The sequence below is a fragment of the Theobroma cacao genome, chromosome 4 (genome assembly GCF_000208745.1).
Source record: "Theobroma cacao cultivar B97-61/B2 chromosome 4, Criollo_cocoa_genome_V2, whole genome shotgun sequence".
Taxonomy (NCBI): Eukaryota; Viridiplantae; Streptophyta; class Magnoliopsida; order Malvales; family Malvaceae; genus Theobroma; species Theobroma cacao.
In genome coordinates, this window is record NC_030853.1 from 28,242,843 (window position 1) to 28,263,208 (window position 20,366).

Genomic DNA, 20,366 nt, shown 5'->3' on the forward strand with positions numbered 1-20,366 from the left:
GACAACAAAGAAAGAAACAGGGCATGTGATTATCTTTTTGACTTCATTAGACTAATCCAACCTGTACACTTTTCAGCAGCTGATTAGAGCATGGAAGTGCAAACGAATCACATTGTGCCACACAACCAAATTTGAAATTACCGACATCAAAAGAAAAGTACACCACATCAATGATAATCAAATTCAATATTAAAGACCTAATCAGAAGGGTGGGGCATCCACATATCACCATCAAGAAAATCCGGTGAATGAAAATATAAAAGATAGCAGGGTCCAAACTCGTACTCAATTTGATGAGTGCGTATAATAATACTACATCAGTTAAGATATTTTCCAATAAAAAAAAAGAAGCAGCACCAAGATATTTCTGGGAAACCCAAATCTTTTCCCCCTTTTCTCCCCTAAATCCTCCAAACCAGAGGCACTTTCCGGGTGCAAGTCTACAAGCCTCCAAGATTCTGTAACTGTACCCTAACCGAAGTTGTTTATAGTTACTGAGGTTACCCTCTGTTTTTTCAGGGGTCCCCCAATACGTATGTATATATAACACAGAAACTGAAAGGAGAAAAAAGTTTCCTAACTATTTTTTCAGGGGACCCCAAAAAAACCCAAAAAGAGCAGAAAGCAAAATGCTATTTTCCCTTTTTCCCAGGAACAAAAATGAAAATTATGAATAGTCTGAAATCCACTCAAAAGGGTGCAGCACAACTTGCGGTAAATGGGAGTAGCAGAACTTTCTAACCCACAATTTGATTGCCGTAGAGACAGGAGGGGGCTAAAAAGCAAAAGTCCTCAGTTTCTTTAGAATCTTCGTTGTCTGAAATTTCATAATTTTTCAGATCCATTTTTGCTGGTAAAATCATAAATACATAAATAAATAAATAAATGCTATTTGTTTGCATATTTGTACTCTTTTACCCTTTCAAAAATCTTTGTCCCTGGCCTGTGACAGATAATACAAAGCTACAAAAGCAATGCCAAATGACTTTCCCAAAGGAGTAAACTGTGGGGGAGAGCGCAAAATATCTCATTGCCGTTCTGGTTTCTTTTTGCCTCATCAGTCTCCCAACCAACCACTAGGAAAAGGCAAGGAGTAAAAATATAAAGAAACAAACAACCATTTTTTTATTGAGGCTATTTATATAAACTAATGACACCCATGTTCACATCTGTCTCTTGCTTCTCAATTCTTCCGTGTTTTTCCTGCTTCTTAGTCTCTCTATCTAACCATTGATCTTTGGCTCCATCCATAACCAGAATTCAATTTCACCTCTTTTGAAAGGCTTAACCTGCATTTCACGAACCCATTCTGAAGGCTCTTTCTATCATCCAAAAGCTCTGCAGAAAAGTTCAACAGCTTCCTCAACTGCATTGTGTATTCATTTACAATCACATTGATATACAAAGAAAAAGAAGCTAACCCAGATCAAGTTTTCAAAATTTTTTTTGTTCCCTGGTGAGTAAACAAACATGAATCCTTATGGCAGAGTTAAAGAAGAGTTTCCGGGAGAAAGCTCATCATATGCTGGTATGCCTTCCATGGCTAACCCTCAACCAATGAAAGGACTCCATGATGCAGGTCCTCCTCCTTTTCTCACAAAGACATATGATATTATTGATGATACAAGCACCAATCACATCATCTCTTGGAGTGGAGGCAACAATAGTTTCGTTGTTTGGGATCCCCAGGCATTTTCAATGAGTCTTTTGCCTACATATTTCAAGCACAACAATTTCTCAAGCTTTGTCAGGCAGCTCAATACCTATGTAAGTATTACTAATAGTTTTTCTTTCTTTGAGTAGCCAATGATTTTATGTCCTCTTGGATTGACCTTTTACTACTTCTTTATTACAAAGATGAAAACTTTATCAATAAAAGAAATAAAAATTGCTTTGATTAGAGTTTGAAACTGTATAAGTTTCTCTAGATTTGACTTAATCCATATTCATTCATATTCATGAAAGAGCTAGATTATTTATTTTATTTATATATTTAACGGGACCCTTTTTTTCCTTTTTGATTAATGGGGTTATTTATTGTGGACATTTTTCTGTTAGTTTACTAGTTTTGGAAGTGGAAACTGCAGAAATCAGAATATAAGAAACATAGATTTCATTCATTATTATTATGTTGCTTTGGCATCTGTTGGGGCATTGCTGTCACATTAGAATTGTTACATTTTATGGGATTTAGGTGCGTCAGTTTAATTTTCTTCCAAGAGAATGTTGAGTAATGCTATTAATTCAATACTATAGCCTGCTTTTCTTTTCCTCTTTCCTTCTCTCATGTTTTGAATTTGATCATGAAGAAAAAAGATTTGATTCATGTAGGGGTTTAGAAAGGTTGATCCAGATAGATGGGAGTTTGCCAATGAAAAGTTTCTTAGAGGGCAAAGGCATCTGCTTAAGAATATTAGGAGGAGAAAGACACATCCAACTCAGGCTTCACAATATGCTTTAGATCCTTGTGTTGAAGTTGGGAGGTTTGGACTTGATGGAGAGGTTGATCGGTTAAGGCGTGACAAGGAGGTTTTAATGGTGGAATTGGTGAAACTTAGACAGCAACAGCAGAACACTAGAACTTGCCTCCAAGTGATGGAGGAAAGACTAAGGAAGACTGAGATGAAGCAGCAACAAATGATGAACTTCTTGGCCAAAGCAATGCAGAACCCGAACTTTGTTCAGCAACTAGTCCAACAGAAAGATATGAGAAAAGAGCTTGAGGAAGCAATCACCAAGAAGAGAAGGCGGCGGATTGATCAATGGTCCAGCAGTGTTGGAAATATTGAATTAGGCCAGGGTGAGGGAGGAGGAACTTTTGTCAAGACTGAGGCTGAAGACTATGATGATATTGCTGAGTTTGAAGTTTCAGAGCTAGGCAAACTTGCTATGGACATGGGACTAACTGGGAGTGAAAACAACATAGAGCTTGAGCATATAGAGGAAAGAGAAGAACGTGGAAGTAAAGATAAATATCTTGATAAGTGGTTTTGGGATGATTTGCTGAATGATGGAATTGAGCAAGAAATATCAGTTTTGGATGCTGAAGATGAAGATGGGGACGATGTAGATATGTTGGTTGAGCAGCTGGGATACTTGGGTTCTAGTCCCAAATAGAGAAGAAGCTAATTATATCGTTAAGTTTCATATCAATGAGCTTAGTTAGACGCAGATCCCCAGCTATCTAACCGTTTCATTTCTGCCTTCATGACGGGTCACGGTGATGCCAAAACCAAGTAAAACTTTCAGGTTTGTTTCTTGACATTGACAATAGAGAATTAATGCTGTAGATTTACAATATTGAAAGAATGTGCTCAGAAGAGATCAGCAAGACTCGACCAATGTGCAACTGGCAAAATATTTAGCTTATATGCTCTGGGATATTCAAACAAAGACAAGTTAATTTACTATTCTTGGTGTTGTTGTAGTGCTCATTTCACCCCTTCATGTGCTTTCTTAAATCCATTGTTTTTAAGCCATTTTAGGCCATTCTTGGAACTTGGGAAGACCCTCATTGATTATAACATCATTCAACTTAAAATTTTTAGTTCTAAGTTTCACACATCTTGATACTTTAAACTCCAGGGTGCATGGAATGGAATGTAAACTTGTAATTAAGCAGCTTCACGTTAGGTTTTTGGCTCAAACACACACACACACGCACACAAAAAGAAGAAAAAAAATAGAAAAAGACTATTGGCAGACGGCAAATACCGTAATCATGCTGCCTTGAAATCATGTTGCATTTTGTCTCTGACTGTGTTGTCGGTCATCTAAAACTCCTACACTTTCCTATGGAACAAAATTTGACAATTTAATAATAATTATGAGGAAAGAAACTCGATTGTCATAGTGGATTGGAATCTGTTCTTGCGGCCTGAAACAACTTTGGTCATAGCGTTAGTGCTTATTTATATATGACTGCTGTTCTTGTGATTGTGTGTTTTTTGAGACAAATTTGCAAATTTGAAATCCTTTTCTTCTCAACATCAACCTGCATTACAAAGGTTGGTCTGCCTTGCATTGGATTTTGCAATGACAATTGACGAGGTCAAGATGTCACATAATTTTACATAAGACAGCTGACAGTGTAACCAAAATGACATGTGCATGTGCCTACGGCTAATCCATGGGTGATGGGTGTGTTTTATATAAAGCTTTAAAGATTAGAACTAATTTTGGGTGTAATGATCATCAGCATCATCTTGAGTTTCGAGGCCGGGAACAAGCAAACACAGCCCAGAAGACCGTTGGGCTAATATGGAACATGCGTTGCTCTTACAGAAAGGGTTTGGGTCTTATCATCCCTCTTTTTTGCCTCTTTTTTCATGGACAAAGAGGGGAAGGTAGATCATGAACTTCCCAAACTTGAACGAGAAATTTGACTATGGTTTTTTGGCCACCACAAGAATTGAGTTGGCTCTCATGAAACCTTTCTCAATTGTCTGCTGGAGAGATAGAATTGCACATGCTGCGCATGAGATGTGTAGTTGGCATGTGTGTGAGTAGCCAACAAAAGTATGGGAATTACTCCATCATCACTTTCCGAAAGCCCAATCTTGAATACTGATAACTTTTCACCATTTTCCCATTGTCAAGATTAGGAGGTGGAGTCAAGATTTTTGTAAAGAAATTCTATTACAATGTCAAAAAAAAAAAACAAAAAAACAAAAAGAGAAAAGAGGGAAAAGAAAATAAATTCACACTCTTATATTGTGATCCTGATAACGAAAGGAGGCCTGTCACACCTTTTTATTCAAATTGGGGCTTGCTACGAACGACCCCATCAGACCCAAAAGGCTTCTTTAGCTTAGTTTAAAACTTGAAGCAAACATTTACTCAACCAACACTTCAACTTCTCATGCAAAGGCTCAAAACAACACTAAGGTACAGAGATCATTCGGAAGGTTTCAAAGCCCGGGAGCCAATTTAGCATTAGGCTTTACAGAAAATGTAAGTGTATATTTTCAATAAGTCAATTCTATATACAATATGAGTATTATTAAAACCATTATCTTTGGTCACTGATTAACAATGACTTCTTAGAACTGGTGTAAAACCAGAGTGTTTGACTTGAGCTTGGAAGGTTGAGTTGGTCCAAAACCTGAACTGGGTGGTGTCATTCTCATGGGTAGGTTGAATTCGTCTGCTCTCTTAATTCTCTTCCATGGTGTATCCAACACTAAACTTGAAAATTTCCACATTATATCATTACCAAAAGCTCTGCCAAGATGTTTCCCAGCAGCATCAAGTTTGGTGGAAACCTACCACTTTCTACTTTCCCAAACATTCCCAAAGTTTTTAACTTCATTTTGGCACTTTGCAATTGACTTCTTAGGTTAGTTTTCGGTGTAGAACCAAAAAATACCTAACTTTAGGCCAAAACCCATGCTCATCTTAACAGAGGTTTCTATTGGTTCAGCAAGTTTCCTCCTCAACATCATTGAAGATGCCAAGCCAAAACCAGTATTTTTTCTATTCAAATTGTGAAATTGTAACCATCACACAAGCATTTTAAAGCATATCCAAAACTGGAGCCGGGCCAATGACAAGGTTTTATTCGAAGGCTCCTCTGCGATGGTGTCAAGAAAAGGACCCAGCCAAGGGCCAAAGGATTACCTCAGCCTCAATGGACTACCTTTACTACCCACCGACACAGCCCAACCCTCAAGTCTCAATCTTTTTAGTTATGAGAAATCTTATCCCTTTAATATTCCTTCGTAATTATCCACAAAGCTTTGTCCCTCTCATTCCTACGACATACTTGAAAAGAAGTCATTACCGGCTCTCTATCAATGTTTAAAACTCTAGTACGTACATTTACTTCTCTTTCATAGAATCATATGTTACTAAACATTGTCTAATTTTTGCATAAAATCTTGAAGTTCAAAGGAAAAGTAGTATCAATGGAGGACATAAACAAAACCTAATCAGATGCCATTAACACTAGGCTTCTCCCTTTTTTTATACTTCAAGGAACCTACAATCACTAAGTAACAACGTTTTTAATTCTAAATGATTTTGTTTGGAAGTCAGTGTACAACATTAGATTTAGATTTCGATGGGCAGCAACGTACTGCACCTTTCCACACGTTAAATTATTGAATAAAAAGTTTTGGTCAACAGAGACTCAGAAATCTCCCAAAGTCAACAAACGGATGGCGCACGTTCATTGATGGCACGTCACGCCAACATGGGATCAAATTTATTAGCTCAATTAATTAAAAAAAAATCATTTATAGACGGGAATTTTATAAAAATATGAAATGTGTGTGGAGAAGAGAATTGTCATTGGACATTGATTTGTTTAATTGATATGATATTTTAATTATTTTGTGGTAGTTTGAAAGAAATATAGGGGTATCAAATGGAATAAAGATGGAAAAAAATATGTCACTAATTTCCAGGTGGGCTCTTGCCGACGAAGCAAAATATAGTCTGCAAATGACAACGAGTCTGTAATTTAATAAAGAACCTCTTACCTTATAAGACATGAAAAGACTAAATTAACCTCCTTTATAATGTTGAAATTGCTAATTTTCTTGAGAGGTTAAAATTCAATATCTAAAAGTTGGAATATACCATTTAGTGGCATGTGTTTCCTCTTCATTTTACAGATAATTATGTTTTATTCCTCATTAAGAATCTGATTGAATGATACTTTTGTTTTTAATTTTTTATTTTTGTGACAATAAATAAAAAGAAAAATAAAAAACAATGATGTTTAATGATTACTTTTTAGTGCTGTAAACGATATAAAAAGAAATGATAAGCATTCCGTACAATTGTTAGGTTGTTATTGAGAAAAACCCTGCCTAATCCCATTATTAAATGAGATTTATTATTTATAATCCTTCTAACCTTCCTCGTATTATATTTTTAGTATAAGAAATCAGCACTAGTTTATCTCCAACTAAGAACCCATAAATTGAAGAAAGGTACGAGGGCAACCTCGTCAAATCAGAAAAAGAATGACGGCATCATCGTCTAAATATACAATTTTCCTGATAAAAATATATATAAAAGAAAAAACAAAGTCACCCTCGATTTATCCCTCTCTTCTCAGCGCTTCAAAATCTTCTTCTCTAAGCTCGCTCGCCAATTGAAAATTCATTTCCATTTTTGAAATTTCGCTTTCGGAATCTCAAATCTCTCTCTCTCTCTCTCGCTCGTTTACTCTCCGAACACACCAACCGGATCGCTCTTCTCTCTGCAATGTCTATTGATTCCGAGTGCAAGATCCCCTAACTCTGTTCCTCCGTTTGATCAAATCCGTTTTGTTTCTCGACTCACTGAGTCAAACTGCCATTCCTCGACTTTTTATACGAAGGGAGCCGAAGAATGGGGGCGGTGCCTTCGACGCCGCGCCACACCAGCACCACCATCGAAACGGCGGAGTACCTAATCGGCTCCTTCGTCGGCAAGAAATCGTTTCCTTTGGCTTCCGATTTCTGGCAGAAGCTTTTGGAACTTCCTCTCACTCTCGGCTGGGCCCCTCACCGTGTTCGCCAAGCTTGCCAGCTCTTCGGTCCGTGCTTTCTCTCCGAATTTCGTAAACATTTTAATTATCATTTTTTTGGAATACTTAGTGGAGTAATTTGTTGCTTACTTTTCTATAATGCGCAAAATTCAACCATTTAGAGAGTCTGTCTTTAGAGCTTCTGCTTGAATCTTATCGTGCTAGGAATTTTATTGGCTAAAAATTAGATTATCTCAAAATATCTCAATGTTATATAACATATTTGTTTTTATCTTTTGATATTTCATCTTACTAAGTTGAAGGCATATACTTTCTATTATGAAACTATACTCAACTTCCAAACTTAGCAAAACTGAGCTAACTGAATTATATTGATCAAATTCCAAATTGAACGATTATCTTGTGAAATGCATTTGCGAACCCATAACTCTTAACAACTTCATTTCGGTCATTATTAATTTTGAATAGCTAATTTTATTTTAAGTGTTTATGATGATACTGATTTTGTTGCTGTGTTCTGGATCTTTCATGTGCAGCACAAAACAACCGCCATACCAGGCACCTTGCAAAGATTCTGATTCACTTGTCATGGTGTTTACAAGAGGCAATTCAAACTTCTGGTGCTCCATCCCCGGTTTATATGAAGGCTGTTAATGCAGTGTACATTTCATCTGTGTTTTTGAAGTACATAATTGAAAATTCTCAGAGTGAGACCATTGAGGATTTATGTTTGTCTCTTAATGAAAATGAACCGGTGCCTAAGGATTTTGTGGCAGGTAAATATTTGACTCTTCATCATCATTTGTTTACCAGTTTTGAAATTAAAGTTTGTAACTATGGATCTTGCAAATTGTTATTTTACCGGCAAATAGCATCATGAACTGAAGCTTTTATTTCTAATGTGCAGATCAAAGCATCGAGAATCTTGTAATGCATAATGTGCTTACCTTTATTGGTTCAATAGATGTAAGGTACACCATGGCTTAATAATGTATTCTAACATTGACATTTCTATTTAATTTTTCTCCTAATATTACATTATTTGCCTCGCAAGTCCAACTACGTCCCTTCTACATCAGGAGCTGCTTAACTTCATGCTTGTTGGGATGTCAACTCAACTTCTTTCTGGACCATCGCCAGGGCCAAAGGATGTGAATCCTTTTATTGATGCAGCAATGTCTCAGGTTACAAATTTAAACCTTAAGTTGAAATTTTTGTGCCAAAATTTTCAAATTTTGCATACTCATTCTTTGCTTTGCAGGAAAGTTTGCTGGTTTCTCTGGTGGTTCGTAGATTGCTGCTCAACTATATAATGCGACCTCATGTTCCCTCGAGCAGTGCTGCTTCTTACTCTATTTTTTCTGAAGAAAGTCAACCTGGTGTTTTACAAAGAGTTGGTTCTGCTGCTGGTATGGTGTTTTCCTTGATGCTCTCATTAATTTCGTTTCCTAATCTGTGTGCAATACTGCAGGCTTCTTGTACTATAAAACGTTTATGATAACATTTATATGTTATGCTTGCAGCAACCATTGTGTTGTTGCCATTCAATTATTGGGTCAGTTCAAATGGTGAAGGCTCTAGAAATCAACTGGCAGACTGCAGTCTCCGTGTGCTACTTATTCTTATTCATTACCATAAATGCGTTGTAAGCGATGAGTCTATAACAGATAGAAGTGATGACAGTGCCGCCTCAGATTCTGTTTCAAAAGTGAATACATATTTTACTGTCAACCCCTACAGCAAGGCCTTAGAAAATGCAAGAGATATTGAATGTGAGATAACATTTCCTTTTTATGATAGTAGGATTTTATATGTAATTTTCTCTTTCTACTTTTGTGCATGCATGTCATTGTGATGGCATGTTAGACATTGTTGGTGAATCTATAAGTACTCTGCTTGCAGTTGATCGTCTTGATGTTGAGGGGAATGCACAAAATGGACCAGTCGTGAGATTACCTTTTGCATCCCTATTTGATACCCTTGGCATGTGAGTGTCTTTCCACTCTAATATCAATATGTGAATGAATAAAATTTCCTTTATGAAATTATTAAGGCTTTCCTTTTCCTTTGGTATTCATAGTGGGCAACTTTGGCAATAAGTTTGTATGATTGATTCTTTATTCCTGTTAGTTTTCACTATCATTTTGCCAAAATGGGTTCTATTTCCTTGGTAATGGTTGTTGGCTTTCTTTTTTGCCTCTTCTTTTTCTTTCTCAGCTAATGATTTTTTCAAATTTGTTGTTCCAAGAACATTTGACTTAAGCATAAGCGAATGCTGTGCTACCTGTAAATATCTTTGAAACCACTTTTCTATCTTTCATGGCTCCTCTCTCTTTCTTGTGGAGTATTTCATAACAGGCGCACATCTGCAGGTGCTTGGCTGATGAGACTGCTGTCCTTTTACTTTACTCTTTGGTGCAAGGAAACTCTGACTTTTTGGAGTATGTACTAGTGCGAACTGATTTGGATACGTTGGTAAGAATCTGCAGCTTACATTATCTGCATTTCATATGTAGCGCTAAGCAATTTCCTTTGCAAAACTACCTTCAAATCTATGTGCAGCAAGACATAAATTTGGGCAGGTGTCTGGTTGATACATTTAAAAGGTTTTTTGGCCTCTCCTTCACCCATTCTGCCAAAAAAATGAAGGGAAGAAAGAATGAGCTTGAGTGTTTGTAGAATTTATGTCAGGCACTCAGGTCAATAAATTGCATGAGATTCAGTCCATTCTTTTATTTAGTTTGTTGGTTCATTCTTTTACTGAGTTGAGCCATAATTGTTCCTAATAATTTTTTGATATGGGCTGGTGTGTTGTTTTTACAGTTTATGTGGCTTATAGCCACACCTAAGCCTAAGTATATTATGTAGCATATCGCATGGTCTTAATCTGTTTGCACTATGAAAATTAACAGTTGATGCCCATCTTGGAAACATTATATAATGCTTCAAGGAGGACTTCGAATCAAATATACATGTTACTGATTATTCTCCTCATACTTAGTCAAGATTCTTCATTCAATGCAAGTGTTCACAAGATGGTAAGCATCTCATCTGTTAGCAACTTTTGATTTTGATGCATGAGTATTATCTTGATGTGTTATATATATGGACAGATACTGCCTGGTGTTCCATGGTATAAAGAGCACCTCCTTCATCAGACATCTCTTGGTTCCCTGATGGTCATAATACTGATAAGGACAGTACAATATAACTTGTCTAAGTTGCGGGTATGGCTCAGAATGTCTTAACTCTTACGTGACAATGAATGTTTACTGAAGGAGGATCCTAAATAATTTTATTGAATAGGCTGAACTTCTCTCTTCATGCGTTGCTAGCGATAATGAGTGTTTTAACTGAATGGCAGTGAATCGATGAGATGGACTCTACGTCTGTTAATAATGTGTTAATTTGGTTACCATAAGGGACGGTTAATTTTTCTTCTTTTTAACTAAACGCACAGGATGTCTATCTCCATACCACTTGCCTTGCAACTTTGGCAAATATGGCTCCTCATGTCCATCGTCTGAGTGCATATGCTTCTCAGAGACTTGTCAGCCTTTTTTATATGCTTTCACGCAAGTAAGTCATCTATGTATATATTAATTTTTAATTAATCATTTGGCAAATCTTACATATATTGTTATGTTTGCACTGTCTTTTTAACTGTCTTTGCAAATGTGTTTTTGATATTAGGTACAACAAATTGGTAGAGCTAAGAGATGATAAACTGCAAACCAAAGCCATCTCAACAGGGGACGGTCTTGTGGAAGATATGGTAGTTGTCCTTGTTCTTACATGTAATCTAGCACTTTCTAAAAGTTTATACTATCTGGGTATCCTTAAGTAATATTTCTTCCCCTTGTTGCAGTCAGCAGAATTGCAAATTTATACTGACTTCTTGAGAATCGTCCTTGAAATATTAAATGCAATTTTGACTTATGCACTGCCACGGAATCCTGAGGTATATCTTTTAATAAAGCTGTATGAGATAATTTTTTTTCGTTCTCACCAACACTTACGAACATGGATCTGAAAGTGAATTTTTATGCATTTGGGCAGGTTGTATATGCCATTATGCACAGGCAGGAAGTCTTTCAGCCATTCAAGAACCATCCTCGCTTTACAGAGCTGCTTGAAAATATTTACAATGTATGCTCTATGACTTTATGTGATGAATCTCATTGTTTAATCTCCTATACTTGGTTTTTATCAGAGAAACTGTTCTGGAATTCATTGAACATTAAGATTTCCTAATGTTTTTCTGCATGCCTTTTGATTGTTTTGACCTCTTTGGCTTTTATAGGTATTAGATTTTTTCAACAGTCGAATGGATGCCCAGAGGTTGGATGGTGAATGGTCTGTAGAAAAAGTTCTGCTGTTCATAATTAATAATTGTCGATCTTGGCGAGGTGAAGGGATGAAGGTAGAACTAAGCGAAAGTATATTGCTTAATTTGGAAATAGTGAAGTTCTACACACACACACACACACTAAACCCTTTTGTTATCTAGCACAGCTGCTACCATTTCAATGCGATTTTTTTTCCTCAAATGTGGACAAATTGGTGTTCTTCCTCTCTCTCCCTCTCTCTTATTCTGCAGTTTTCTTCACCTAATGTAGAATTTTTTCTAATTGACAGATGTTTACTCAGTTACACTTCTCATATGAACAAGAGAGTCATCCAGAGGAGTTCTTTATTCCATATGTGTGGCAGCTCGTCCTATCCCGCTGGTAACATTCTACACCTTAAAAGAAGTATAAATTGTAATGTGGAGGGAAAAATGTTGTTGTTCAGGTTATTGTCAATACTTGGTTTAATAACTCGTACTGCTAAACTGTCTCTATGTGACCTACCCTTTTGACACTGTTTTAGTTCTTAATTTATACTCTACACATGATTGTCACTTTCTCACTGATATCTACCCCACTCTGCCTTTTTTTTTTTCTTACAGTGGATTCAGTTTTAATGCAAGTGCTATAAATTTGTTCCCTGTTGATCTGCAGGCTGATGTAAGCATACGAATCTCCTCTAAGTTTCATGAAAGCTAATATAGGATTTACATTTTAGAGTTTCCTTAATATAATTCGTTCACACTGTATTAAACTTATTTCACACCTTCGAATCTAGTTTCTGAGGATGGTAGAGGCATACTCTGGTACAGCATGTGATGGTTTTTCTTTTATTTGCTTGTCATCTGAATCAAAGATGTTTAATTTGTACTCTGTTGTAAATTTTGATAAAGTTGCAGGGGAAAATTAGTCAGCCTTCTTTTTGATTCCTGACTCGTGATTTTTCATTTGCTTTCCTGCAGAGACAAATTTACTATGGAGGAGAACCCACTACAAATCAAAATGGAGAGTTGAATGAACACGAAGTTCAGCTCGATCCATAGAGGGTATGATATAACTGAGGCTTCTTCTATGCGTGTATGGTTCTCGGTGTATTTGTAAATATATAAAAGAAAATAGCAGCAAATGTATTCTTCTCATTCTTTTCTGTTTATATGTTTGAAACACTGTAGAGGCCTTTTTGAGGTAGATATATTTTTCGAATCCTTGTATGAAATAAGAGAGGATCGGTGATTCCATTTCTATAATATAATTCTCAGGAAAAAAAAAAAGAAAAGAAAATTGATCCCCTCCTTATCCACTTGACTTCAGATTAGTGCTTCATGCTGAGGTTGATTAAGTTTGTACTTAGTTTTGTACTTAGTTTTGAAGGAGTTTTAGTTTATCACGATGTTGTTGGGAAATAATTACCTTCACCTCCATCGTTGATCTTAACCATAACAATAAATATAATCCAAATGTCAATCAAAGAGAGTTTTAACAGAATGAAACCTCATTTCCTTTCCATTTTGCGAAGTTACATAACTGATTGATAATATCTCCACATACATATCTGCATTATATGCATAACCTAAAAAGGAAAACAAAGTTACACAAGGGTTCCGCCCTTCACATATTCAGTGAAGGCCAAGGCAACAAGTCCCAGCATGGCAAATCTCCCGTTCCACAGCTCAGCATCTGAAGTCATGAACCCCCCAGACTTGGACTCTACTGTGACACCTCGAAACAATGGGATCAGGGATGCAAGCGATACCAAAATGCTGGTTCCAAGGAACAGTGGGATCCCACCGTCGGATATCTGGGTGAACACATCTTGGCCCTTGGACAGCTCCATTGCCAGGGCTGCGACAAACCCAACCATCGCCAGCCTGCCGTTGATCCTCTCCGGTGCTGGTCCACTAAATGCCAACACATCAGAGAATTTCATGCTCACTTTTGGAGCGGCTGGAGAAGGGTTCGGCTTAGGTACTTGTGGGGGTGCACTTGTTACCGGCTTTGTCGGTTGCTCCGTCGGTTCTTCCTGCAAGTGCAAAAGTCGAATCATTTAACCGGTTTATTCCCATATTTCAAATCTTAAAACCCGGAAGTAAGAAAACATGAGTTTCAGATACTTACCTCTGCTAAGCATCGAACATGAAGATTGGCATTCCTCTGAAAACGAGGCACAGATTTTACAGGAAAAAATTGGATCACCCTACCCCTATTAGCAAGGCCAGTCACAGGACCAGCCAACAGGAGGGATTGCATGGCACTTGATGCAGCCATTTTCTAGCACGCCTATAATTTCTGACCTGAACAAGAATAGCAAAAGCTAGGGAAGATCTTTGAGGAGGTATAAAGCAAGAAGCCAAGAACTTTATTAACCTATAGCTTAATCAAGAGAATGCAGTTTACTATAGCTACTAGCTCGTAGCAATGAATGAGGGTTCGCAGCATTAAACTTATAGAGCAGGGCCAAGGGAAAAAGGGTTAGTGGATAGTTTTGGGTCCACGTCATTGTGCATCTAATTTTCAAAAGCGAGTGCGTCACGTGGGCTTGTTTGTCCACACATGATGGAGTTTGGTGACGTGGGCTTCTTAATGACCAGAAAGTGAGAGCAGTGAATCTGAGGTCATTGGCATTCTAGGTTGTTGGTTCCGTAACATCTAGGACATTCTGGTCTTTTAGGATGGGGCCTTAATCCTTTTCTCGATTCTCGCAAGAAGGTTCTAGGCTCTTGGGTGTTGATCAAGACATGCATACACGTTCCTCCCAAGATGCTGGGGCGGAACATCAGATGTTTTGGGCCTTGATTTCAAGACGTGGGTGATGGATCATGTTCAGGGACAAGTAAACTAGTTAACTGTTCTACCATGTAAAACTAGGGTGGCAACAATAGAAGATAACAAACCTCTAGTTACCATTTCATTTAAATTGTTAGGTGAACACTAGATAAAGTTTTTTTGAAAGTCAGTATAAGAGGTTTTAAAGTACATTAAAGTCAAATATGTTGAAGACACTGTAGTAATGAAACAGATAAAGTTGCATAGTAGTGTGGCTTTTTCTGCTTCCTTAATTCCCAACTGTTCTGATGTCAGGAGTCCTGACCTTTCATTTACTATAGTCTGCAGAAACAATTAATTTTACTATGGAAGGGAACCCAATACAAATCGAAAGAAAAGGGCAGTTGAATGAACAAAAACAAATGATTCAGTTTGATCCATAAACAGGAAATGTTCACGGCCCTTTCCCCGTATTGGCTTCGACTTTTAGTGCTTGATGGTAAAAGCTGATTAGGTCTGTAATGACTAATGAAGGATTTTTAGATTACCAGATTGTATATGCACCAGATATACTTCTATTTTTAATTTCTCTTTCCAACAGATCAGTTTTATTAAGAGTATTCTAACTAGTTCTAACTAGATTTCACTTCCATTTGATGGAGATAAACAAGTACATAAGATCTTCACATGTTGACCCTTGAAACATTCAATGAATGCCAAAGCAAGAAAATAAAAACATGGCAAATCTCCCATTCCACAGCTCAGCGTCGGAGGTGAAGAACCCCACCGAACAGGACTCCACTTTGACCCCATCAAACAACGGGATCAAAGATGCAACAGTTATCACAATGCTGCTTCCAAGTAACCATGGATCCCACCGTCGGATATCTGAGAAAACAGGTCCTGGCCCTTGGATAACTCGACTGCCATGGTTGCAACAAAGCCAATCATCTCCACCCTGCCATTGATCCTGTCCGCTACTGCTCCACTAAATAACACACCAGAAAAGTTTTTGCCGCTTTCGGTGCTCCTATTAAATGCTCCTCCTCCTCGTCCTGAAAGTGCAAAAAAGGGGGTTTACGTAAATATCAAAACCCTGCATCATGCATGTTCAAATGACCAGGGAAACTAGCAAATCAATGAACGTACCTCTGCCAAGCAGCGTACGCAAGCATCGGCGTTCCTTTGTAAACGAGGCACAGATTTAGTTTTACAGGAAAAAACTGAATGGCCCTACTTCTTTTGGTGAGGTTTGTACTCAGAGGACTTGCCAGGAGCAATTGCATGGCAACTGATGCAGCCATTTTTGCTTTGAACAATAAGTTAGTAATTGAAATGATGAAAACTATGATAAAAAGCATGAGGCCAAGAACTTGTTATTACTGATATAAAGCTTTAAGCAACTCAATGCAGTAGTAATTTAAGCAACTCAATGCAGTTTAATTACTACTAATATAACTAGTTCATTGCATTGACGTAAGGCTGTAAGGTTAGTTAGCATTGCCATTATATAGAGTGGCAAGTGAGAAAAAAGGGTGAGGCTAAATTTTGGGTCCACGTCATTTTCAAATCTAACTTTCAACAGGGACTGAATCATGTAGGCTTGTTTGCTTTCACATGAAGGAGACGTTTGTGAAGTGGGCTTTACTTTTGCAGGAATCAGATCAGAGCCCATTAGCTGTTCCAGGTTATTGGACATGCTTGCGAGCCTCTTTGACTGGGGCTTGGCCTATTTGGAATGAGTTTCTCTTCTTATGGATAGATCAGGAGTGTGATTTTTCCTGGTACAGTATAAACTTTTCTTTGACTTAAAAGTTTTATTCTGAAAGATTGTAGTTGCCATGTGCAATGATTCTTTATCTCTAGAAACCCTCGCTAAAGCATCAGATGTATAAAAAAAAATCTACAGACATTTGTTTTAGAATTCCATAGACAGCAATGTGTATCAGAGTTCAAAGTAGAAATGGTTCAGACTATAAAAGTAATTTCAAATCACAATGAAGCATTTCATGTCACCTTCATAGTTTGCTAGCATCGACACCAGCATAGAAGAAACCCAAAGAAAGTTTCACTTCGAGAGGCTCTGACTTTGGCAATTCTCTTACATTTGCAATCACTTTTTTGGGGTATTTGCAAGCTTATAACAATAGTCAGCAAAAACATCATAATCTCTTAGGCCACTCACTTCTTCAACGGGCACTGCATCACCGATTTCTTTCAGATCATCTTGTGTAAGCCTCAATGCCAAGGATCCTATGTTGTTTTCAAGGTTTTTAATCTTTGTTGTCCCTGTAAAATACAAGTAAAAAAATGATAAGCAGCATTAATTTAGGCATGGGCAGAAATTGGGATTGTAACTTTGAAAGAAATTTCATTGTTTAACCATGCTGAGATGGTACTTTGAAAGAAAAATGAGAGGCTGACAAACCAGGGATTGGAATTATGTCTTCTCCTTGATGAAGTAGCCATGCCAGAGCTAACTGAGGAGGGGTGCGTCCACGCTTTCGAGACAAGTCTTCAAAACGGGCATATACAAGTTTGTTCTTCTCTAAATTATCCCCTGTGAATCTTGGATGCATAGCCTGTGACAAGAATATCAATGTGAATTAAAAAAGGAGATCTTTCATAAGAGAGATATAAGATGAATATGGTTTTCGTAAAAAAATTCTGAGATAACAACTGAAATTTGGAATCTTTAACTCATATGCATTTGATGTACCAAAAGACTTTCAGTAGGCAAGCTCTCAACGGTTGCCTTCCCACCAAAGAAACCTCGACCAAGAGGACTATATGCCACTATCCCAATTCCAAGCTCTCTGAGGAAAGAGGCGGTTGAATTTTGAAAACAGTGAGCATTAACAAAAAGCTACAATAAAGATTAGAAGATCAGAGTTCTTTATGAGTGAAAGAAACCTACATATCTACTTAATCGAGTGCAACATCATAGCTAAATGCTAACAAACCTGCAAAGTGGAATTATATCCTCTTCAATTTCACGAGTCCACAGGGAATACTCCATCTCTAAAGCTGTAATAGGATGAACAGCATGAGCTCTCCTTATGGTGTCAACACTAGGTTCAGATAGCCCAATGTACTTTATCTTTCCCTCCTCTACCAGCTTCTTGAGTTCCCCCATCTGTCTTTGCAAATGCCAATTCAAATGTTTGATACATTAAGCAAAGTCATGAACTATAATCAATGTAAAGGAAGAGTTGGCGACATGGTATTGCTTACAGTATCCTCTATTGGCACTGAAGTATCTACACGATGCTGGTAGTAAAGATCAATATAGTCCACACCAAGCCGCTTAAGGCTAGCTTCACAGCATTTTCGCACATATTCAGGGGTCCCCTTGACGCCAAAGCTAAATCCCTCAAACCTAATAATTCCAAATTTTGTTGCTAATTGCACTTTATCCCGTGGAAGCTGCTTTAAAGCCTGAGAAATGGAAAAAATGTATCAATATGTGTTCAGGAGACCCTACATATCTTACTCTAGTTGGTAAAGAGAGGAGTTTCTTTTCCTTGTCAATCAGGGTTTGATCCTTGTGGAGAGCACTCGGTTAACTAAAATCTTGAATGCACTAGATTGATGTAGGTGAGTGCACCCTTAAAATTGTCCCAGGGGGAGATTAGGTCCAAATAAAGCCTGAGATACCCTTGACTGTATTACAAAAGAAAATTATATCTTTATCAAAACAGAAATTCAATTTAAGTTTGATCAGTGCAGTTCTTGAACAAATTGGTGCTGTTAAGCCTTACTGTGTATTCTGACCAGTTTCCCTAACCTGCATTCTTTGATAAGTATAAATTGAGTGCTTCACATTCCTCTCCCTGATGCTCATGGTGAGTGCCCCTGCCCCTTCTTTCTATACAATTTGTTAAATTTGCTAGTTTTATTTTTGGACTTGATATTACCAAAAAGGTTGAGGTTCTTTGTTTGGAGTTGAAGTAAGAAAGATACCTTTCCAACCATAATCTCGTTATGGTGATCATCGCCATAAAGATCAGATGTGTCAAAGAAGGTGATGCCCTTGGAAAAAGCCTCCTTTATAACAGAACACCCTTCTTCATGGGAGAGAGGAGCATTATATATTCCAGACAATCCTCCACAACCAAAGCCCAATCTAGATACCTGAAATAGATATGGATGCTATTATTAGAAATATTTCTTTCTTTTCTTTTATTGGTGGTTCTTTTCTTTTATTGGGGGTGGAGGGGGTTGGATATATGCCAATAACAATACCATGAGAATAACCAAGAAAAGCCATAATTCCTTAAAGAACTTTTCAAGTCACTGATGCAACTAATTTCCATGGCAATATGATCACAATGGCAATTACAGCTGACAGGCAGTCCTTAATTCCCATAATTTTTAGGGGTTTTTCTACCAGGATGTCCTTGTTATATACGGTTCACTGTAGTAATAGTTGTCATTTAATCTATATCTAGCATCAAAGGTCAACTTTAAACGGCTGGTCTTCAAAGTACAGCTTTAGATTTGTTTCACATGAAGAAAAAACAAAAGAAAAAGAAAGACAAATGGTTGGGAAGTCAAAGCTTGGAACTTTTTTCTGGTTGGCCACAAAGCTAAGACATTTCTGTTGCCCATTTCTTACCCTTGTTTTCAAGGAAAAAAGCATTCCAAACTGTTTATCAAGATTCAAGGTCATCCACACAAATCTTAGCAACAAATCCTGATTCTGAAAATTATCAAGAGGCCAAGAGCACTGCACTGTTACAACAGTCATCAGACAGATGTATCCCCAGGGAACCCCAAGTCCCCAACTCTCTGGAATAATTAACAAATTTTATTCAAAGAACTGTGAAGCCCCTTTATACGATCACTGGAAGTAATTGCCATAAAAAAAATGCATGATTGGAAATTCAAACAATCAGACTTTACTGTCACATCATATCTGCTGGATGTTCTGGGCTGCTGAAAAATGGTGCTGACCATTAAAGGGTGATTCTTTTTGTCATGGTGAACAAATAAATTTTGCTCGATATGATATGCTTCGTATAGCAAAGAACACCCGTTTATGGTATTTGAGTATTGACTTAATCCAGCTCAATGAGAGGGGTGAAAAAGGAAAACAAAAACTAAGGCTTACCTCCAATCCTTGACTTCCCAGTTTCACCCTTGGGATTTGAACTTGGCTTTCCTTCTCCATTTTCAGAGCAACCTGATCTTGGTGGAAGATGCTAGCTGGAGGAAAATTGTAAAGTGTCAAACTCCTAGCTAGTAAAGAAATTAAATCTTCTTCAATTGTTAATCATACCTCCGTACTTACCAACCTTTCATTTTTTTTATTCTTTTATTTTCTTTCAAAAAATCAATGATATGCCACCAACCTTTATTATATTGATGGAGGGAGCCACTTCCAGACGTGACTTTCCACTTTATTCGTGTATTAAAAAAGAAGCATCTTGGTCTGCTGAATGCTGGAAGTAACCCCATGGAAATCCTGAATCGACATGCCATCCTCTATTTTGAGAAGATTCAACAAATATCATGGTTCTTCATTATTTAGAAAATGCCTTTTGATGCAGTACAAGAATGTGAGAAGGCTGTGCCACATTCTTGTTACTCTCTTGGATTTAAGGGCTTGACATTTTGATTCTACCTTCCTTGGTAGTTGTTGAATGACAATGTAGTTGATATCAGCTTCTTATCTTTCAAGTTGTCAACTAACCCTCAAAGCTTCTTTGGAATTATACTTCTTCCAAGGTGATAAGACTTTATTTACACTTTCTTTGGAATACTTAATATGT

At 37.4% G+C, this 20,366-nt stretch overlaps 4 protein-coding genes across 5 annotated transcripts; 2 read left to right on the forward strand and 2 right to left on the reverse strand.

Moving 5' to 3' along the window:
• On the forward strand, positions 1,147-3,547 carry LOC18603055 (heat stress transcription factor A-6b). The gene is made up of 2 exons (XM_007034802.2): positions 1,147-1,767; positions 2,332-3,547. Exons 1-2 carry the CDS (start codon positions 1,471-1,473, stop codon positions 3,115-3,117), a joined length of 1,083 nt encoding a protein of 360 aa, XP_007034864.2. The 5' UTR covers positions 1,147-1,470; the 3' UTR covers positions 3,118-3,547.
• On the forward strand, positions 7,038-13,134 carry LOC18603058 (dymeclin). The gene is made up of 18 exons (XM_007034805.2): positions 7,038-7,528; positions 8,017-8,256; positions 8,388-8,451; positions 8,535-8,664; positions 8,742-8,889; positions 9,004-9,252; positions 9,383-9,467; positions 9,853-9,955; positions 10,393-10,518; positions 10,594-10,707; positions 10,941-11,059; positions 11,174-11,255; positions 11,349-11,441; positions 11,540-11,629; positions 11,784-11,903; positions 12,119-12,210; positions 12,432-12,489; positions 12,792-13,134. The coding sequence occupies exons 1-18, from the start codon at positions 7,342-7,344 to the stop codon at positions 12,870-12,872; spliced, it is 2,181 nt and encodes a 726-aa protein (XP_007034867.2). The 5' UTR covers positions 7,038-7,341; the 3' UTR covers positions 12,873-13,134.
• On the reverse strand, positions 13,290-14,292 carry LOC18603059 (early light-induced protein 1, chloroplastic). Its single transcript, XM_007034806.2, has 2 exons — positions 13,945-14,292; positions 13,290-13,849 (listed from the first exon to the last, which is right to left on the reverse strand). Exons 1-2 carry the CDS (start codon positions 14,092-14,094, stop codon positions 13,418-13,420), a joined length of 582 nt encoding a protein of 193 aa, XP_007034868.2. The 5' UTR covers positions 14,095-14,292; the 3' UTR covers positions 13,290-13,417.
• Positions 16,481-20,274, reverse strand: LOC18603061 (perakine reductase). Of its 2 annotated transcripts, none has more exons than XM_018119404.1 (8): positions 19,947-20,269; positions 19,706-19,800; positions 18,556-18,726; positions 17,827-18,030; positions 17,556-17,728; positions 17,312-17,408; positions 17,021-17,174; positions 16,481-16,881 (listed from the first exon to the last, which is right to left on the reverse strand). In XM_018119404.1, exons 1-8 carry the CDS (start codon positions 20,074-20,076, stop codon positions 16,706-16,708), a joined length of 1,200 nt encoding a protein of 399 aa, XP_017974893.1. In that variant the 5' UTR covers positions 20,077-20,269; the 3' UTR covers positions 16,481-16,705. The 2 variants fall into 2 exon arrangements, with proteins under 2 accessions (XP_017974893.1, XP_007034871.2); XM_007034809.2 differs by having other exon boundaries at positions 16,635-16,894; positions 19,947-20,274.